The sequence below is a fragment of the Pelophylax lessonae genome, assembly GCF_965119305.1.
Source record: "Pelophylax lessonae genome assembly, chromosome: 8".
NCBI classification, from domain to species: Eukaryota; Metazoa; Chordata; class Amphibia; order Anura; family Ranidae; genus Pelophylax; species Pelophylax lessonae.
Window position 1 is genome coordinate 125,340,444 of NC_138775.1, and position 22,913 is coordinate 125,363,356.

Genomic DNA, 22,913 nt, shown 5'->3' on the forward strand with positions numbered 1-22,913 from the left:
TGTGCTGTCCCTTCTTGGTTAATAATACTCAATAAAATAAATACAATACAAAATTAGTGTGAACAATTTTGTGCTAAATCAATAGTGCAATAAACATCATATAAAGCGCACGTGTTAAAAAAAAAAAAAAAAGTATATAAGGGGGGCGTGGCCGGAAGCCAAGACACATGGAAGCTTGCTGACTGAGCTCTGATGCAACAGAATCCCCTGAGCGACATCCAGCGCAACTACAAAAGCCCGAGACCTCAGACGAGCTCCAGAAGCGGTGGGGACTCAAATACTATGACTGGGTAATGGAAATACAGGGAGCCTACTAGGAAAACTGGATTTTTGTCTTACCGTAAAATCCTTTTCGCTGAGGTTCACTGATGGACACAGGTACAAGTCTTCAGACCATTGGGCTTTTGCTGCTCTCTCTTCAGGAGTAGGATTAGGCGGAAACCTTTTTGGTTACACCCCTGAGGCAGTCCCAAAGGGTATACCATCACTTTCTGCTTTAGGACTTCAGTTTGTAACAAGCAGTGTCAGAAGAACACATAACTCAATCCAACAGAGGGACGGGTGCTGTGTCTGTCAGTGAACCTCAGAGAAAAGGATTTTACGGTAAGACAAAAATCCAGTTTTTCTTCACACTTATTCAACCACATTATTTTAGTTTTTATTTTTACTTCCCTCCACCTAAAAGATTTCAGTTTGTTTTCCAACTGAGTTGTACAGTTTATAGGTCACATTAAAGGTGGAAGAAGTTCTGAAAATATTTATCTTTGTCTCTTTTTTTACACAGAAACCTGACATTTTAACAGGGAAGTGTAGACTTTTAATATCCGCTGTATAACTGGCTGTTGGCTTTCACAGTTTCTGAGCAGCATAGCTCAGGCTGGCATGAATTTATGTCTGTACATGCCTAACTGAGTCACTGCTTAGCAGCATACATCAGGAGCTCAGCTGACCACTGAAGGCTCCCTTACTACCCCACACCTACAAGGGCAATACAGGTGAGGACTCAGAATCTGATCAAATGCGAGTAAGGGAAGGCTTAGCAAGCTCTGTGCCCACATGGATAGGTCCCACTATTAGGTTATTAAGAGAAGTTAATCCAGATCAGGAAAAGCTCAGATATACAACTCCTCAAGGTCAAATGTCCCTTCAAACATGCAAGAGCATTTACTGGGAGACCCTTCAAACTAGCACAAAGACCTAAGGTAAAGTAAAAAAGATTTGATCTTCCTGTTGGGCTAGAAACACAAAACTGAGGTAAAAAGATGACTATGCTCTTTTTATGGATTGTGTTTCCCGCTTTAGTTTGGCAGAGCTCTTGCTATCATGTGCTGTCCTCAAAGATGATTGGAGAAATGTATAATACTGAAAGAATTATAGGGACTTGCATTTCTCATATAATATAAAAGCAGATTATCTGCAAGAAAATAAATGCAGATTACCTTAACCTTGGGTTTTGGGGCCACAATGACCTTTTTCTTCGCTCTGAAAAAGAATCACAAAAAGCAATGAAAAAAGGTTACCAATAACTGTTCAATCTATTAACCACTTACCGCCCGCCCGCCGTCATATGACGGCGGGACGGTGCGGCTATTATCCTGGGCGGACGTCATATGACGTCCGCAGGAAATGCAGGGCAGGCGCGCGATCGCGGGCGCGCCGCCGTGCACTGCCGATGTCGGCGTGTCCCGGGACACAGCCGGTCACCGGCAGGGGGGAAACAGCCAATAGGCATGGCTGTTTCCCACGTGATCGGCTATGTTGCAATGACATAGCCGATCACAACAGTAGATGCCGGCAGAAGACCGCGCATGCGCGATCGGGAGGGCGCAGCGCGGTCATGTCGGTGGCACTGTGTTCCGTAGGAACACAGCTGTCACCGGCGGTAGTAAACAGTCACTGACAGTGACTGTTTACTAAGTGATCGGCTGTGAATCCATTCACAGCCGATCACAAAATGTAAACAAAGAGCAGTAACTCACTGTTACTAGCTCTTCTCCCCTCATACAGTTTCCAGTATGAGGGGAGCAGAGCTAGAAATAGTGAGTTACTGCTCTGTACACCTGTAAAAGTAAAAATCACACTAAAATCACACAAATAAAGGTCCCCACACAGTCCTCAGCCCCCCCCCAATGTCACCTGTCACCCAACAGTCACCTCATCAGTGCCCAGAAATTGACACCCATAAGGCTACGTTCACATGTGAGCGTAGCGATCGCGGGCAGAGTCACCGCGATTCTGCCCGCGATCCGGAAATCATTGCAAATTGCGGGACGCCTGTGCGTTGCCCGTTTTTTGCAATAGCACGCTGTGCGATGTTGCTGCCATTTCCGCCTGCCGAATTGCGGTAACATCGCGCAAACAACGCATGACGCCCAAAAAAGGTACAAGAGCTTCTTTGGGGCGTCATGCGTTGTTTGCGTGATGTTACCTCGATTCAGCAGACGGAAATCGCAGCAACATCGCACAGCGTTTGGGGTGCTATTGCAAATCACGGGCAACGCACAGGCGTCCCGCCATTTGCAATGATTTCTGGATCACGGGCAGAATCGCAGTGATTCTGCCCGCGATCGCTACGCTCACATGTGAATGTAGCCTAAAGTTCACCGGTCACCAGAGACTGCCATCAGTACCACCGTGCACCATCGCCCGTCATCTGTCACCCATCAGTGACCATCTCCCGTCACCTGTCACCCCATCAATCACCGTCACCTGTCACCCCATCAGTCATCGTCACCTGTCACCCCATCAGTCATCGTCATCTGTCACCCTATCAATCATCGTCACTTGACACCCCATCAGTGATCGTCACTTGACACCCCATCAATCATCGTCACGTCACCCCGTCAGTGATTGTCATCTGTCACCCCATCAATCATCGTCACTCGTCACCTCATCAATCACCGTCACCTGTCACCCCATCAGTCACCGTCACCTGTCACCCCATCAGTCATTGTCACCTGTCACCCCATCAGTCATCGTCACCTGTCACCCCATCAGTCATCGTCACCTGTTTGCCATATACATGCAATCACTTACTGATCGCCTAACGACTATATGCGTCGGCCATTAAAAGCTAAATACTGGGGTTATGGCAGCAGATAGCCCCCATAACCCCGGTATTTTTTGAAACGGCGGGCGGTCGGCTTTCAGATAAGGGTGGTCCCAGTGGCGGATTCGCCGCGGAATTACCCTTACGGTGCAGGGGAAGAGGTGCCCCCCGCCCTCCTGCCGCGTCCCAGACGTTTTCCCAGCTTACCGGACCCGCTGGCAGCGGGGAAAACTATCCGGTCCCGGATCCTCAGAGACAGGAAGTCGAGTGAGGGCAAGATGGCCCTCACTCAACTCTATGGTCTTGGAGGACCGGAGCTACGTCAAAAGACGTTGCCTAGCAACCGGTTTAAAGGGCCGCTTTTTTTTTTTTCTTTTTTTTTTTTTTCCTCTTTCAACAATTTTTTTTTTTTCTTTTTTAGTGTAGTTGTGAGGTGTGAGGTCTTTTTGACCCCAGATCTCACAATAAAGAGGACCTGTCATGCCTATTTCTATTACAAGGGATGTTTACATTCCTTGTAATAGGAATAAAAATGATCAAAACATTTTTTTTTTAAACTGTGTAAAAATAAAAAAATAATAAATAAAATAAATAGGAAAAAAAAAAAAAATTAAAGCGCCCTGTCCCCGTTAGCTTGCGCGCAGAAGCAAACGCATACGCAAGTCCCGCCCACATATGTAAACGGTGTTCAAACCATACATGTGAGGTATCGCCGCGATCATTAGAGCGAGAGCAATAATTTGAGCCCTAGACCTCCTCTGTAACTCTAAGCTAGTAACCTGCAGAAGTTTTTAAAATGTTGCCTATGGGGATTTTTAAGTACCAATGTTTGGCGCCATTCTGTGAGCATGCGCAATTTTGAAGCACGACATGTTGGGTATCTAATTACTCGGCGTAACATTATCTTTCACATTATGGAAAAAAATTGTGCTAAATTTACTGTTTTCTTATTTTTTTAGTTCAAAAAAGTGAATTTTTTTCAAAAAAATCGCATTTGGAAGACTGCTGCGCAAATATGGTGTGATAAAAAATATTGCAACGTTCTCCATTTTATTCTCTAGGGTCTCTGCTAAAAAAAAATATATAATGTTTGGGGGTTCCAAGTAGTTTTCTAGCAAAAAAAATGATTTTAGCTTGTAAACACCAAGTGTCAAAAATAGGCCCAGTCTTAACCGCTTGCCGACCGCCGCAAGTAGATTTACTGCGGCGGTCAGCCCCTGCCCTGTTAATTAACGTCACTAGCCTGGGAGGGTCTGGGGAGCGAGCGCGCGCCCGCGGAGGCGCGCTCCCGCGCGGTCACGGACCCCCCGCGCGTGTGACCAGCGGACCCGATGTCCGCCGGTCACTCGGCGATCGTCGGGGGAGAGGGAGAATGTCAGGCAGCTTGTGTAAACAAGCCACCTGTCATTCTCCTCGGTGTAAAGACACTGATCACACGGATCTATGTAGATCCGTTGATCAGTGTCCTTACAGCTCAAGCCACAGCCAATCACAGTAGAAAGCACGCCCCTAGGGACACACACAGCCCCTCCCTCCCAAAGTTAACCCCTTCACTACCAGTGTATTTTTACAGTAACAGTGCATATTTATAGCACTGATTACTGTAGAAATGTCACTGGTAACCCCAAAAGTGTCAGAAATGTCAGTCAAGGGTCCGATCTGTCTGCCGCAATGTCGCAGTACCGCAAAAAAAAAATCGCAGATCGCCGCCATTACGTGTTAAAAAAAAAAAAACAACAAAAATGACAAAAATCTTTCCCTTTGTTAGTAAACGCGATAACTTTTGCGCAAACCAATAAAAATACGCTTTTTGCGATTTTTTTTACAAAACAGGTAGGATAAAACAAATTGGACGAAAATGTTAAAAAATTTAGATTTTTACATTTTTTTGGGGGGAATTTCATATAAATAAATGTGAAAAATATTGCTATTTTTGCAAAATTGTCGCTCTTTTTTGTTTATAGCGCGTGATCAAAAAATCGCACAGGTGATCATATACCACCAAAAGAAAGCTCTGTTTGTGGGAAAAAAAGGACGTCAAATTCGTTTAGGTACAGCGTCGCACGACCGCGCAATTGTCTGTTAAAGTCATGCAGTGCCGAATCGCAAAATCCCCCCTGGTCTTTTAGCAGGAAAATCCTCCGGGGCTTAAATGGTTAAAGTGGATAAATGGACAACTTTGTGTAAAGCGCTACTTGGATGTTAGGCCTATGTATGTGGCCAGGCTGTGAAAAAGTGTTACACATGTGGTATCGCCATACTCAGGAGGAATAGCAGAATGTATTTTGGGGTGCAATTTTTGCTACGTACATGCTATGTGTTAGAAATATTGCATAAATGGACAGCTTTGTGTAAAAAAAATGTGTTTTCATTTTCTTTCCACATTTTCCAAAAACTTGTGGAAAAAAATGACATATTCAAAAGACTCATTATGCCTCAAAAATTATACATTGGGCTGTTTGCTTTCCAAAATGGGGTCATTTTATGGGGGTTTCCATTGTCCTGGTGCTCCAGGGCCTTCAAAAGTGCGATAGGTTGTCAGGAAATGATATGTGTAATTTGTGCTCCTAGAATGCCGGATGGGGCTACTTGGATGTTAGGCCTCTGTATGTGGCCAGGCTGTGAAAAAGTCTCACACATGTGGTATCGCCATACTCAGGAGAGTAGTAGAATGTGTTTTGGGGTGTAGTTGCAAGTATACATGTGCTGTGTGAGAGAAATAACCTGTTAATACAGCAATTTGTAAAAAAAAAAAAAAAAATCTTCAAGCATTGTGGGAAAAAATTACAACTTCAAAAAACTCACCATGCCCCTTATTAAATACCTTGGAATGTCTACTTTCCAAAAAGGGGTCATTTAGGGGGTATTTGTACTTTCCTGACTTTTTAGTGTCTCAAGAAATGAGATAGGCCTTCAGTACATCAGGTGTGATCAAGTGTGATCAATTTTCAATGATTCGCACCATAACTTGTGGACTCTATAACTTTCACAAAGACCAAATAATATACACTTACTTGGGTTATTTTTACCAAATATAAGTAGCAGTATACATTTTGGCCAAAATTTGTGAAGAAAAATGACTAATTTGCAAAATTTTATGACAGAAACAAAGAAAAATGCGTTTTTTCACGATATTTTCAGTCTTTTTTTATTTATAGCACAAAAAATAAAAAACCCAGTATTGATCAAATACCATCAAAAGAAAGCTCTATTTGTGTGAAAAAAGGACACAATTTTTGTATGGGTACAGTGTTGCATGACTGAGTAATTCTCAGTCAAAGTGTGAGAGCGATGAAAGCTGAAAATCGGTCTGGGCAGGAAGGGGGTGAAAGTGCACTGTAGGCAAGTGGTTAATCTTAAGAGCAAGGATACTGATATATTTCAGCCATGCAACAAATTTTCAAATCATGTTAGGCTTATGTTAGTCTAACAAGTGTTCTCCTTGACCTCTGGAAAGTTTTACCCCTTCATGATCTGGGAATATTTTGCAATTCAGTACTGTGCTAATTTAACTGGCAATTGCTCGGTCATGCAACACTGTACCCAAATAAAAAGTATATAATTTTTTTCACACAAATAGAGCTTTCTTTTGGTGGTATTTAATCTTTATAAATGCAAAAAAATACTAAAAACGTTAAAAAAAAATAATAAAAAATGTTTTTCTTAGTGTCTGTTATAAAATTTTACAAAAAAAATCTTTCTTCATAAATTTAGGCCAAAATGTATTCTGCTACATTCAGTTGGTAAAAAATAATCCAAATCAGTGTATATTATTTAGTCTGTGTGAACGAGACACTGCAAACTATAGAACATATATGTATAAATTGATCAATACTGATGTACTGACTGCCAATTTGATTTCTTGAGGCAAGTTTTTTTAAAATGGAATTTTGTTACTCAGAGTAAAATCCTTTTCTCTGAGTTAATTGACGGACACAGCATTTTCTATATTCTGGACCATTGGGTTATATTGCCCCCTACAGGAGTAGGACACTAGGCAGAAAAAGCACCGTCTATGGGCAGTCCTAGCTGATAGTCAACCTCCTCTCTGCCATAAGCAGCTCAGTTTTGTAACAAAGCAGTACAAGTAAAAAAGAAAAAAAAAAACAGAGGGGTGGGTGCTATTTCCGTTCAATGAACTCAGAGGGAAAGAAAGGGATTTTGGGGTAACAAAAATCCCATTTTCTCCTACGTTCATTGACGAACACAGTGTCTTCTTCATTCTTGATCATTGGGATGTCACAAAGCAGTGCCACAGTAAGGGGTGGGTAAACCAGAAAGAAACTGGAGCAACCAGGTAAACATGTCAACCCTCCAAACAACCCCTAAAGGGGCCAACAAGGAACAGTAAACAGCTGCCTGCAAAACTTTGCACCCAAAAAAAAAAAAAACACCTGAAAATGCAAACATCAGCAGTGAAAGTTTAGCAAGAGAACACACATACCAGGTAGCTGCTTCACAACCCAGAGACACAGATGCCAGAAAACATGAGAGGCACTAGTACCCTAATGGAGTATACCGTAATGGGCAAAGGAGGAACCCGCTCATTGAGTGAATGCCTGAACAGGCATCCCATAAAAAACGTGTCAGAGAAGGCCCAGGCCTTTGCCGGAGTCTAACAAGAACATCAAAGACATCTAACCAACCGGCAGGAGGTCACAGTTGACAAGGACACATGAACCACACAGATAACATCCAAAGCCATGCAGCACAAGCTCCTTAAGATGCCAAGCCGTAGACACAAGGAAGGCAGAACAACGTCATCAGGTAAGTGAGAAACTGACACCCCCTGCCAGAAAGGAGAGACTCCAAAGCAGATTCACCCTACCCCTTTGAGAAAACAAACAGAGAGACAAACAAGACAACTCAGACACACCCTTTAGGAGCAATGATACTCAAAAGTACAACCCTCTGATAAGAAAAGCATTAAAAAGTATACACCACACTCTTCAAAGAAAGGCTTCTGGAGAGTGGAAAAAAAAGAAACACAAATTCAAACCCAACAGGGGCAACAGAGAGTGCACGGGAAGCATCAAAAACGATGAACCCTAGAAAATCATCCAGGGTGGTAAATTCCGAAGAGGCTATTTCATGAAACCTCTGAAACCAGCCGTACTATGGCAGCGTAACAAACACCAGTCTGAAGCCACCAGAAGGACCAGAATCTCTACAGTTGTCATCCCATGAACCGTACAGCAGGCAAGGGAACACACTGAAAGGAGGAAGACAGAAAAGAGACAACACTGGTCCCACAAGGCACAAGCGCATCTATAGGGGCATCGGTAGTCTCCCCCAAATGTTGCACCTCTGTATGAAGCAGGAGGTCAGGACAACTCCTCCTGGGATTCCCCACTGTATGCAAATCTGCCGAAAAAAACTGATTAAGTGCAGAACTCCCCTGCCAACCTCAACACCAGGAAAGTGGCTGGCGGAGAAGGTCAGAATGTGTTGAGTCACCCACAAAAAAAAAAAAGATGTAAGCCTTCAAGGCTGCTGCCACAACGTACAGGCCGCCCTGGCTGAAGACATAGGCCACAGTGGCGGTGGCATCTGATTGGACCCAGACAGGAACTCACTGAAAAGGGTAACGAAAAACCCCCGAGTCCACCTGAACGCTCGCAGGTGAAGAGCTCTTCCTCCAGCTGAATAGGCTGGCATGCCATAAAAAAAATGACCGTCCACAGAAAGGGAAATCGCTCCGGCCTGCCAGAGGACCGGAACCACCATAAAAAGAAAGCCCTTGTCGTTCGCTCCAGAAGAGACGCAGGTTCACCCTTATGGACCGAATTTACCTCTGCATAATTCTCACAAGAAACTGCCTACCTAAGGCCACCCAGGTGGGTACCCTAGGAAACAAGAGTCTACATGCAAGACCGCTGGGAGGGTCACCCACTGGACAAAAAAGGTAACTGGATCGCTAGCTGAACTCGTCTACCAGGACACTAGTTGCCCCGATACGAGAATCGGGCCCAGAGACTTCAGTCTCCCAGTCAGAACAGCCCTCGGGATGTTCCGCAACCATCCGAAGCCCTGCAGGGAACCTTGAGTCCCCCAAGATATCTGACGTGACCCAGGAGAACGCTCGCCCAGAAACCAAGCACCACAATCTCCAGCTGCCTCAGCAACAGCAAGACTAGAACCAGCACCTCAGAGAACACCAGGTGCAAAAGAACAGGTTGAAGGGAAAATGCTACTGTAAATGGGACACGTCCCCAACTGCAGAACAAAGAAAACAAACATGCAAACATGTCCCTCGCACAGAGGAACGTGTAGGCAAGCATCCTGAACATCTATGGATTGGAGAAACAAAAACCCCTGAGAAAGCATGGATGGATGGATTCCAGCTGGACCCACAGAGCCCGGCCACTGGTCCCTGAGTTGAGACCGTGAACAGAATGTAGGAACCCTCATGACTTGAGGCAGCTCGGGTACAGGGACAAATACCACTAAGTGCGGCATAGTCAGCACCAGGCGTATGTTGGGAATTGGAGGGAAGAAACAGTTCAAGCAGACCAGAAGCACTATACCGCAGCCGAACACATGCCGTAGAGAACCCACATTGTTGGGAACAGGGGGTTCCACGAGCAGAAAACAGCAAGGTAACCCCTCACCCAAAAAGTGGGTGGAACAAACTTAAAGCTGAATAGGACTTATCTGTGCGCAGCATGGACTTGTAGGTCCAGGAGCCCTTGCCCTTGTGAGGATGAAAAAAGACATCAGTCCATCCAGTTCAACCTATGATGTGTGTGTGTGTGTGTTTGCTGCTAAATATACATTGTATACCCCTGTATGTTGTGGTCTTTAAGGTGACTAATAGTTTTTTGAAACTTTCAATGCTCCCTGCTGATACCACTGCTTGTGGAAGAGAATTCCACATCCTTACTGCTCTGACAGTAAAGAACCCCTTACGTAATTTAAGGTTAAACCATTTTTCCTCTAGTTTTAGTGAGTGGCCACGTGTCTTATTGTATTCCCTTTCTCTGAAAAGTTTGGTCCTTATGCTAGGGTTGTCCCCAGTACAGTATTTGTACATTGATATCATATCCCCCCTCAAGCTTCTTTTCTCCAGAGAGAATAAGTTCAATGCTTGTAGTCTTTCCTCATAGCTGAGATCCTCCGTACCCGTAATTATTTTTGTTGCCCTAAGTAGAAGAGGTTGTCTATGACCTGACAGACACAGCACATGGCCCATATTGTGGATCCTAGGACTCACAAACCAAGAACGGTGACATACCATCTAGTAATCGAAGGCAAGGCCAATCTACATGCCAATGCATGGTCGCAGACTCAGAGGGTGACTCGCCACACTTGGCCGCCAGTCGAACCTCACTCCCCATAGGGGGAAGTTACCCCTATAAGGGGGGGGCCTCTTAAAAACCTTGATAAGTCGGCTGACGTCTGAGGCCCAGCAAGGGAGGCTAGGGCCCTTTAACTAGATCCAGGGGCCGAGCTGCTCCATTGGTAAGCTATCATTGCCCCAAAAACAAAAAATAAAATTTTTGTAAGAACTTACCGTAAAATTATTTTCTCTGAGTCCTCGGACAGTCGCTGCCCGATGGTATTAGCCTTCACTAATGGGTAATGGCGCCGTCTGCAATAGCAAGGCTAGGCAGATAATTATCAGGTTAATACAAAAAACTTTTATACAATCGGCACGCCACTAGGGGGCCATCCCCTCATTATCCTGAACCCAATCTGATATTACCTCAGTTTGTAGCAAGCAGTACAGGAAAGCAACAATCCCCAGATCCAAAACCAGGGGGTGGAGGCCGCGACTGTCAGAGGACTCAGAGAAAGGAATTTTACAGTAAGTTCTTACAAAAATTCTATTTTCTCCAACGTCCTCTGACAGTCGCCGCCTGATGGTATTAGCCTTCACTATTTGGACGTCCCAAAGCAGTGCAGGTATGAGGGGTGGGAAAACAACACAACCAACTCAGAAGGTAACGCAAAAAAGCCGGGCAAGTAACAACCTGAGCCCACAGGAAAAAACTGGAAACAAACCCAGAACAAAAAAACACCCCAAGAAGGAACATTAAAAAGGACATTAAAAATTAAAAAACATTAAAAGGACATTAAAAATAATGTCCCCTGAAAACAACAGCCACACTCAAAACTATGCGGCCAAAGGTAGCATCCAAAGATGCCAAAACATCAAGTTTGTAAAACATTGAGAAAGTGTGCATGGACGACTAAGTCGTCCCCTTGCACACTTGAGTCACAGAAGCCCGATGGCGAAAAGACCAAGAGGTACTAATGGTTTGAGTAGAATGGGCCTTCAAATAGGAATCCGACCTCAAATAGATTAGGCCCGAACAGTCATCTGACTGATCCAGTCAGAAATGGTCACCGCGGAGGCGGCCACTCCCCTCCGAGGTCCCTCAGAGGAACAAATAGAGAATCAGACTGTCAAACAGACTCCGTGGCGGACAGGTAGATCTTGACCGCCCGGACCACATCCAGGGAATGCAAGGCAAATTCCTTAGGACGCTCGGGCCGCGCACACAGCGAAGGCAATACGATATCTTCATTGAGGTGGAAATAAGAAACCACCTTGGGAAGAAAAAGACTGATTCTGTCTCAGAACCACCTCATCTCTACGAAGTACCAGATAAGGAGAGTGGCAAGATAAGTTCGCCAACTCAGACACTCTGCGAGCCGACGTGATAGCCACTGGAATTCCTTCCACCTCTATCCTGTAAAGAAGCCTCAGGCCGCAACTTGAGAGGAGGAAAGGCATACAGCAGCTGATACTGCCCCCACAGGGCAACCAGCGCGTCTGTGGCGTCTGCCAGAGGATCTCGGGAGCGGACTACAAACCTCTGCAACCTCCTGTTGAGCCGGGACGCCAACAGATCCACATCCGGGGTGCCCCAACGAAGGCACAACTGGTGAAACACCTCCAGACGAAGAGACCATCCCCCTTGATCGAAGGTCTGTCGGATGAGAAAAAATCCACCCGCCAATTTTCCACGCCTGGAATGTGAACAGCGGAGAGAGCTGGAACAAGTGTTCCGCCAAACGAGGATGCCGGCCACTCTTGGTGCCTCCTCGGTGAGTGACATAAGCCACGGCCGTGTCATTGTCCGACTGAACCTGCACTGGGCAGCCCAGAAGATGCTTGGTCCAGTGAACCAGGCAAAGCCTGATCGCTCTCAGTTCCAATACATTTATCGGCAACCTGGATGCTTCCAGGGACCAGATAACCTGCCGAGAACCCCTCCCCATCCGGATAGACTGGCATCCGTGTGACAATCGTCCGATAGATCGGAAGAAAGGATTTCCCTCGACTGAGCAATGGAGACCGAAGCCACCATAGCAGGGACCCCCTGGTCCGCTCACTCAGCCGGAACTGACTGTCCAGAGAATCAGGATTCCTGTTCCATGCGAGAAGATCTCCTTTTGGAGGGTCCTCATATGAAACTGAGCAAAAGGAACCACCTCAAAAGACGCCACCATCAGTCCCAGAACGCTCCAGCAGGTCCGAAGGGACGATCATTTGGTGGACAGCAACAGCCGAGTCGCTGTTGGGATTTTCTGGAGTTTTTCCTCAGGGAGAAACACCTTGGCCAAGGACTCGGCCAAAGCCAGGCCCAGATAGTCCCGGCTCATGGAGTCAGCAGGCACACAAGCCACCCGATCTCTTCCAGAGAGGTCATGGTGATCTCCAAATTCATCATCAGAACCTGCGGAGACTCCGCATGGAGGAGGAGGTCATCCAGGTAGCCCAGGACCGATATCCCCCGTTGCCGCAACAGCGCCAGAACCGGAGCCAAAACTTTGAGAAGACCCGGGGAGCAGAGGCGAGACCAAAGGGTAACGCCACAAACAGATACTGGTCCTCACCCACTGCAAAGCGCAGAAAACTGTATCCTGCGCAAATGGGAATGTGAAGGTAGGCACATGTGATGTCAATGGAGGCCGAAAAGGGAGGCCACCATTTCTGGGCACCGTGAACAGATGTGAGTAAAAACCCAGAAAAACGTTCTCTAGTTGTACCCAGTCCTGTACAGCCCCCAACAGAGCCCGTAGGCAATCCGGGGACAGCCTCACAATGGAAGGGAATAACCTCACCGGTTGAACCAATTGAAACTCGATCTTGTACCCGGACTGCATGACCTTGTGACCCATTAGTCTTGAATCCTGGAGAGCCACGGATCTGAGAGCCGGCAAGACGTCCCCCCCACACCTGACATGGGTGGGGGCGCACCCTCATGCTGAAGCGGACTCGTCTCCAGGGCTGGAGGAACTCTATTTCCCGTTACCAAACCAGGGTCACTTGGAACCCCCCGAGGGGGCCCGGAAGGGCTTTGCCTTGTCGATCGCTCCAGAGGAACGAAAAAGCAGCTCAGTAGCTGAAATGGAAGGTCCCCGTCTGCGACGAGGGTCCCTACCCTTGGTAGCCTGTGGGAGAAAGGTGCTCTTGCCCCCAAGCGAGACCTTTGATGATGTCATCCAGGGTAACACCAAACAGGTGAACCCCCTAAAAAGGGGGACCAGTCAAGGCTTTCTTAGAAGCCTGATCCGCCGACCAGCACTACAGCCACAGCATGCGCCGGAGGACCACTGCCGAAACGACAAACGCCCCAGCATTGGAGCAGTATCCAGTGTGGCGTCGCAAACAAATTGCAGCCCCTGCACCATCATGTCCAGTAACTCTGACATGGCAGGGGGGGGAGGTTTCTCCCCTCAAGGTCACGGCGTAGGAACCTGGTCCATTCCGTTAATGTTTGCGAACCCAGGGCAATCGTAAACACTGGTCTGAAGGCAGACCATGCCAGAGAGAACATAGTGCAAGACACAGACTACCCAAAGGACAGTAAGCGGCACCGTCCACTTTTTTAATGAGGGACTCCTCAAATGGATAGCGCCAAAAGTGTTAGGCATGCGGGACAAGGAAAAAACCTTTGTCACCCTGGAGGGCTTGCGAGTACCAACAGCAACCTGCGTAACAGTCGCAGCCGCGTCCTCCAGCTTAGGGTGTCCCCGGACAGACACAATCAGCACGTCCACCAGCGCCTCATCTTGCGTGACAGCGGAGGCAGAAAGGTCATCCTCACTATCAGGAGACGGGGCGCAAGACAGCAGCCCCAGAGGGGAGACCCGCATCAGCCGAGACCGGTTCAGATTCAGAATCTGAGGCAACAGACGAGGCAGGGGTAGGCAGAGGTCATTGTTTAGCACCGCGCCTCTGAAAGGCCACCCTCACCCGGGACACAAATGACCCCAGGACCACCAAAAGTGCATCAATAGTGAGCTGGGAACCGTAGGGCCCTGCGGCCACCACGAGGGGATCAGGTGGAGACACATGATCAGCAGGGTCCATGGAAAAAAACAGCCATCCGCACCGGCGGGACCCCCCACCCCCTCAGCGGCCTGCATGCAGATCCAGCCTCCCCACATTTTCCCAGTAGCGACAGAGACCCCCCAGGAGGGGGGAAAGGGGGCACCATAGGTGGGGGGTGCACAGCGGAACAGAGGGGAACCCGGAAAATTGGGGGTCCGACCGTCCCAGGGAGGGGCCCGCGTCCACCCCAGAGCCAGCCATGAGGAAAAGGGGGGGAACATTTACTTACCATACCGGAACAGGCGGGCTACTCCTGACAGAAACCCCTCGCCGCCGTAGTGGGGGGGGGGGAATGTCGGCCATTAGGTACGCTGCGACTTGGTCGCAGACCGGTCGTATGCGACCTGGTGAGACGTTTAACTCGCGGGCCAGTCCCCGTCCAGTGGGACTATGTCGCGGCCGACCCAGAGCAGAGCTAGGGCCTGCACGCGCTCGTAGGCCAGCTGGGGTGACCACTGGATCTCAACATCCAGCCCGTCGCCCAGATCCGGCATAATTGCTTGTAGATCTCACAGGAACAATCCGGAGAAAAAACTAGCTAAAAAAAAGAATATCTAAAAAAGCTTGCCAAGACCAGAGAGACCCCAGCAAGGAACTTAGGTCCTTACTCCTGACTAGGCAGAAATAAACTGACATCCTATAGCAGGAATTGAGAGGGTATACCCCCTGGGACTGCCCATAGGCGTAGCCAGAACTTTTTTTCTGCTTAGTGTCCTACTCCTGTAGGGGGCAGTATAACCCTACGGATATCAAGATATGAGTCCTGTGTCTATCAATAAGCGACAGAGAAATACTTTTTTGCCCAACTGTAGCGGAGGAAGGATCGTATACCCACTAGAACTCACCACCCCAGAGCTGGAGAGCACCAAACAGCCTGCCACTGCGATCAAAGAGGAAGAGGAAGCACCAATGTTGACACTTGAGGCCCCCGCAGTACATTACAGCACCGACTACAAGAAAATGGCCGCCGCTATTTACAATGGGAAACCCAAAACATGCCCGCTGGACTACACAATTATGGCTGCCGAAACCAGTGAACATCATCCACGGCAAAATGGCGGTGGCACCACGCGGGACTCGGGACCCCACTGGACCACAGGGAAAACTGAATTTTTGTAAAATCTTACCTGTAAAATTCCTTTCTCTGAGTCCTCCGACAGTCGCCGCCTCTTCATATTCGTCACAATGGGGTATTAGACTTTGCTCCGAAGGAGTAGCTAGGCAACAGAATATGTTAACATTAAAGCTTTTAACATATCCCACCCTCAAGGGGTGGTCCCCTCAGTCAATACCCTCCTACTTCCTGCAAACATATCTCAGTTTCAGTGGAATAGCAGTAGAGTATATAACCAAAACCCCAAAAGAGGGGCGGGGGCGGCGACTGTCGGAGGACTCAGAGAAAGGAATTTTACAGGTAAGATTTTACAAAAATTCCGTTTTCTCTTACGTCCTCCGACAGTCGCCGCCTCTTCATATTCGTCACAATGGGGACGTCCCAAAGCAGTGCAAACATGAGGGGTGGGAAACGCATCCGCGCCGTAAGGCAACGCAGTCTCCGCATCAAAGAAAGGAACCTTACCAAAGGAAGGAAACCAGCTGGGCAAAAGGAAAAAACTTGCTCAACAGGAGCAACAACCCAGGAAAAACAAATAACCAGGGGATAAAAGACATATCCCAACAGCCAGGGATCCCAACAGGTGATCCTAGGGAACAGCCGCACTAAGAACCTTGCGGCCAAAGGAAGCATCCGCCGATGCCTGAACATCTACCTTGTAGAATTTTGTGAAAGTGTGTACGGTCGAGCAGGTCGCCGCCTTACACACCTGGGCTACAGAAGCCCCATGACGACAGGCCCAAGATATACTCAGAGATCTAGTAGAGTGCGCCTTCACAGGCACAGGGGGAACCTTCCCCTGCAAAGCATAGGCCTGTTCAATGGTCTGCCTGATCCATTTGGCGATGGTAGAGGCTGACTCCGCCATGCCCTTCCGAGGACCCTCTGGAAGAACAAACAAGGAATCCGTCTTTCGAAAAGACTCCGTCGATTTAAGGTAAACCCTTATCGCCCGAACAACATCCAAAGAATGTAGTCTCACCTCTTTCGGATGTTTAGGCTTCGCGCACAGCGAAGGCAAGACAATATCCTCATTGAGATGGAATTCCGAAACTCGCTTCCGAAGAAAAGAAGGATTAGGTCGCAAGACCACCTTATCCAAGTGAATAACCAGATACGGAGACTTGCAGGACAAAGCCGCCAGCTCCGACACTCTGCGAGCCGAAGTGATCGCAACCAAAAAGGCGACCTTTTTGGACAACATAGACAACGAGATCTCCCTGATCTGTTCAAAAGGAGCACATTGTAACACAGATAGAACGAGATTCAAGTCCCAAGGGGGCAGAGGATCCCTCCTAGGAGGAACCAGATGCCGCACTCCCTGAACAAAAGTGCCAACCAAGGAGTTGGAAGCCACGGGACGTCGAAAAAGAACGGCCAGCGCAGACACCTGACCCTTTATCGTAGCCAGCGCCAAACGCTGGTCGACACCTGTTTGAAGGAAGGACAACACTCGGGAAACCGAGTACGTGCGGGGTGAAAACCCCCTGGACTCACACCAGGCAAAATAGGCCTTCCAAGTACGGTAGTAAACCTTCCCCGAGGAAGACTTCCTCGCGTTGATCAAGGTATGAACGACCTCAGGGGAGAGACCCCTCTCCTTCAGGACCTCGGTCTCAAAAGCCAGGCCGTCAAAGCCAGCGACTGTAGAGCAGGATGGTATATCCGCCCTTGAGACAGGAGATCGTCTCGAAGAGGCAGACGCCACGGGGCGTCGACCGCCAGATTCACGAGGTCTGCGTACCAGGACCAGCGTGACCAATCCGGCGCCACAAGAATCACTGTGCTGCGTTCCGAGTGTAACCTGCGAAGGAACCTGGACAGCAACTGAATCGGTGGAAACGCGTACATCAGCTTGTACTGATGCCACGGGGCCACTAACGCGTCCGACGCGTCTGCCCGAGGGTCGCGCGTCCTTGCCACGAACCTTCTCACCTTGTTGTTGAGACGAGACGCGAACAGGTCCACATCTGGAAGACCCCACTTCGCGCACAACATCTGGAAGACAGCCGGGTGGAGAGACCATTCCCCCTGATCCAGGGTCTGGCGACTCCGATAGTCCGCCTGCCAGTTCTCCACCCCTGGAATGTGAACCGCCGTTATCGCCGGGACATGAGTCTCGGCCCAGGACAGAATGTCGGCCACTTCTCGGGCCGCTCGGGCACTCCTGGTGCCCCCTTGGTGGTTGATGTAGGCCACCGCCGTGGCATTGTCCGTCTGCACCCGAACCGGGCAGCCCTGCAGCCGGTCCGTCCAACGATGAAGACAGAGACTCATCGCACGCAATTCCAGAATGTTGATTGGAAGGGAGGACTCCCCCTCCGACCAAGTTTCCTGGGCGGACAGAACGCCCAGAACACCACCCCAGCCCGACAGGCTGGCATCCGTGGTGATCACCATCCACGAGATAGGACGAAAAGACTTGCCCCCCGACACCATCGGGGACTGGAGCCACCACAGAAGGTCCCTTCTGGTGCGATGGCCCAACGAGATTTGAAGATCCAGAGATTGAGGTCGCCCGTCCCACCTGGACAGGATCTCCACTTGGAGACCCCGCGTGTGAAACTGGGCGAAGGGAATCGCCTCGAAGGCCGAGACCATCAATCCCAGACATCTCATGCAAGTCCGCAGAGACGAGTGCGGAAAGTCCCTGAGGGACCTGACTTCCTCCTGAAGAGTTCCGAGTTTGTCTTCCGGCAGGAAGACCTTCGCCTGAACCGAGTCCAGGATCATTCAAAGGTAGGGAAGACGAACCGACGGACTCAGTGTCGACTTTGGAAAATGTATCGTCCAACCAAACTCCTGCAGAGTTTGCATCGTGACAGACAGGTCCTTCTCTAGACCCTGGCTGGTCGCAGACCGAACCAGAATGTCGTCCAGATACCCCAGGACAGAGATGCCCTGGGCTCTCAATAATGCCAGAACCGGTGCAAGCACCTTGGTGAAAACCCGCGGAGCCGAGGCGAGACCAAAAGGTAACGCCACAAACTGGTAGTGATCCTCCGCAATGGCGAATCGAAGGTACCTCTGGTGACCCTCGAAAATGGGGATGTGAAGATACGCATCCTTCAAATCGATGGAGGCCATGAATTCCCCTGGAACCAGGGCAGCCACCACCGACCGCAGGGATTCCATGCGGAACTTGCGAACCCGCACAAAGCGGTTTAGAGCCTTCAAGTCCAGAATTGGACGAACCTTGCCCTAATTCCTGGGCACGGTGAACAGATTGGAATAAAACCCCCGAAATCTGTCCCGATGAGGCACCGGAACCACCACTCCCTGAGCCCTCAGGTCTCGCACCGCCAGGTGCAGGTCCCGTAAACGCTCTGGAGACAGTTGAAGATTTGAGGGAAAAAATCTGCTCTCCGGCCGAGAGAGAAACTCGATCTTGTAACCAGATCGAACGATCTCCTGAACCCACCTGTCCCGCACGCGGGCCAACCAGGGTTGAAGAAAACCGAGCAAGCGTCCCCCCACCCCAAAACTGGGTGAGGGCGCCCCTTCAGGCCGCACTGTTATGGGCAGCGGGTCCGGACTGACCGGACTTCTGTTTACCAGACCAGGGCTTCTTTTGAGAGCCTTGTCCCTTGAACGGTTTGCCCTTGTAGTGCGACCGAAAGGCACGAAAGGACCCCTGAGGGGGCCGAAAATTAGCATGCTTCTTCCCAGAAGCCCCCTTAGCCTTGGGGAAATGGGGCAAGAGAGTGCTCTTACCTCCGGTGATCCCCTTAATCAACACATCCAAGGACTCCCCAAAAAGGCGAGACCCATCATAAGGCAGATTGGCTAAGGTCTTACGTGAAGATTGGTCCACCGACCAACACTTCAACCAAACCAGGCGGCGAGACAACACCGCCACGCTGTGTACACGTGCAGCCAACGGGACTAAGTCCAAGTCCGCATCACACAGATACATGACACCTTGGTGGATTTGATCCACCATATCCAGGGTCGCCGGCGAGGCCGAATCGGCCACTAGGACGCGCCTAAGCATCTGCGTCCAACTTGCGACAGCCTGGGCCGCCATGAGAGAGGCAAACAGAGCTTTAAGCATAGAACCCGTAACAGAATAAGTATGACGGGCAAGAGACTCCATTCTTCTATCCGTGGCATCACGGAACACCGGGGAATCCTCTGCAGGAATCGCAGTGGATTTGTTCAAAACCGCAATTGCGTGATCCACCGGGGGTAGTACACACCACCGTTCATCAGTGGAAGGCGAAAAAGGATAACGCAGCTTGAACCTACTTGGCACAGCAAAAGGTTTGCGTAAATTGCGCCACTGTTCCTTAACAGCGCGCTGAAAAACGGAATTTTTGTAAAATCTTACCTGTAAAATTCCTTTCTCTGAGTCCTCCGACAGTCGCCGCCTCTTCATATTCGTCACATATGGGGTATTAGACTTTGCTCCGAAGGAGTAGCTAGGCAACAGAATATGTTAACAATAAAGCTTTAACATATCCCACCCTCAAGGGGTGGTCCCCTCAGTCAATACCCTCCTACTTCCTGCAACCATATCTCAGTTTTAGTGGAATAGCAGTAGAGTATACATTCAAACCCCAAAAGAGGGGCGGGGGCGGCGACTGTCGGAGGACTCAGAGAAAGGAATTTTACAGGTAAGATTTTACAAAAATTCCGTTTTCTCTTACGTCCTCCGACAGTCGCCGCCTCTTCATATTCGTCACATATGGGGACGTCCCAAAGCAGTGCAAACATGAGGGGTGGGAAACGCATCCGCGCCGAAAGGCAACGCAGTCTCCACATCAAAGAAAGGAACCTTACCAAAGGAAGGAAACCAGCTGGGCAACAGCAAAAATAAGTGCTCAACAGGAGCAACAACCCAGGAAAAGACAAAAAAACCAGGGGATACAAAAAACTATCCCAACAGCCAGGAGTCCCCAACAAGGGACCCTATGGAACAGCCGCACTAAGAACCTTGCGGCCAAAGGAAGCATCCGCCGATGCCTGAACATCTACTTTGTAGAATTTTGTGAAAGTGTGTACGGTCGACCAAGTCGCCGCCTTACACACCTGGGCTACAGAAGCCCCATGACGGCAGGCCCAAGACGTACTCAGTGATCTAGTAGAGTGCGCCTTCACAGGCACAGGGGGAACCTTCCCCTGCAAGGCATAGGCCTGTTCAATGGTCTGCCTGATCCATTTGGCAATGGTAGAGGCGGAAGCCGCCATGCCCTTCCGAGGACCCTCTGGAAGAACAAACAAGGAGTCAGTCTTACGAAAAGACTCAGTCGATTTAAGGTAAACCCTTATCGCCCGAACAACATCCAGAGAGTGCAATCTCACCTCCTTCGGATGTTTAGGCTTCGTGCACAACGAAGGCAAAACAATATCCTCGTTAAGATGGAATTCCGAAACTCGTTTCGGTAGAAAAGAAGGATTAGGTCGCAAGACCACCTTATCCAAATGAACAACCAGGTACGGAGACTTGCAGGACAAAGCCGCCAGTTCCGACACTCTGCGAGCCGAAGTGATCGCCACCAAAAAGGCGACCTTTTTGGACAACATAGACAACGAGATCTCCCTGATCTGTTCAAAAGGAGCACGTTGTAACACAGATAGAACTAGATTCAAGTCCCAAGGGGGCAAAGGATCCCTCCTAGGAGGAACCAGATGCCGCACACCCTGAATAAAAGTGCCAACCAAGGAGTTGGAAGCCACGGGACGTTGAAACAGAACGGCCAGCGCCGACACCTGACCCTTAATCGTAGCCAGCGCCAAACGCTGATCGACACCCGTCTGAAGGAAAGACAGCACACGGGAAACCGAGTACGTGCGGGGTGAAAACCCCCTGGACTCACACCAGGCAAAATAGGCCTTCCAAGTACGGTAATAAACCTTCCCCGAGGAAGACTTCCTCGCGTTGATCAAAGTATGAACGACCTCTGGAGAGAGACCCTTCTCCTTCAGGACCTCGGTCTCAACAGCCAGGCCGTCAAAGCCAGCGACTGTAAAGCAGGATGGTAAATCGGTCCTTGAGACAGTAGATCGTCTCGAAGAGGCAGACGCCAAGGAGCGTCGACCGCCAGATTCACGAGGTCTGCGTACCAGGACCGGCGAGGCCAGTCCGGTGCCACAAGAATCACCGTGCTGCGTTCCGAGTGCAACCTGCGAAGGAACCTGGACAGCAACTGAATCGGTGGAAACGCGTACATCAGCCTGTACTGATGCCACGGGGCCACTAACGCGTCCGACGCGTCTGCCCGAGGGTCGCGCGTCCTTGCCACGAACCTCTTCACCTTGTAGTTGAGGCGAGACGCGAACAGGTCCACATCTGGAAGACCCCACTTCGCGCACAACATCTGGAAGACAGCCGGGTGGAGAGACCATTCCCCTTGATCCAGGGTCTGGCGACTCAGATAGTCCGCCTGCCAGTTCTCCACTCCCGGAATGTGAACCGCCGTTATCGCCGGGACATGAGTCTCGGCCCAAGACAGAATGTCGGCCACTTCTCGAGCCGCTCGGGCACTCCTGGTGCCCCCTTGGTGGTTGATGTAGGCCACCGCCGTGGCATTGTCCGTCTGCACCCGAACCGGGCAGCCCTGCAGCCGGTCCGTCCAGCGATGAAGACAGAGCCTTATCGCACGCAATTCCAGAATGTTGATCGGAAGGGAAGACTCCCCCTCCGACCAGGTCCCCTGGGCGGACAGAACGCCCAGAACACCACCCCAGCCCGACAGGCTGGCATCCGTGGTGATTATCGTCCACGAGATCGGACGAAACGACTTGCCCCCGGACACCAACGGGGACTGGAGCCACCACAGAAGGTTTTCCCTGGTGCGATGACTCAACGAGATCTGAAGATCCAGAGATTGAGGTCGCCCGTCCCACCTGGACAGGATCTCCGCTTGGAGACCCCGCGTGTGAAACTGCGCGAAAGGAATCGCCTCGAAGGCCGAGACCATCAATCCCAGACATCTCATACCCGTCCGCAGAGACGAGTGTGGAACGTCCCTGAGGGACCTGACTTCCTCCTGAAGAGTCCTGAGTTTGTCTTCCGGCAGGAAGACCTTCGCCTGCACCGAGTCCAGTATCATACCCAGATAGGGGAGACGAACCGACGGACTCAGTGTCGACTTTGGAACATTTATCGTCCAACCGAACTCCTGCAGAGTTTGCATTGTGACAGACAGGTCCTTCTCCAGACCCTGTCTGGTCGCAGACCGAACCAGAATGTCGTCCAGATACCCCAGGACAGAAATGCCCTGGGCTCTCAATAATGCCAGAACCGGTGCAAGCACCTTGGTGAAGACCCGCGGAGCCGAGGCGAGCCCAAAGGGCAACGCCACAAACTGGTAGTGATCCTCCGCAATGGCAAATCGAAGGTACTTCTGATGACCCTCGAATATGGGGATGTGAAGGTACGCATCCTTCAAGTCGATGGA

General features: G+C 49.7%; 1 protein-coding gene across 1 annotated transcript in view; it reads right to left on the bottom strand.

Annotated features, from left to right (window-relative positions):
* UBN2 (ubinuclein 2) overlaps positions 1-22,913 on the bottom strand; it is a 655,942-nt gene that overhangs the window by 196,623 nt on the left and 436,406 nt on the right. Inside the window, exon 13 of the mRNA XM_082266188.1 lies at positions 1,440-1,482. Coding sequence (XP_082122314.1) covers positions 1,440-1,482 — 43 coding nt within the window. The remainder of the gene's footprint in view (positions 1-1,439; positions 1,483-22,913) is intronic.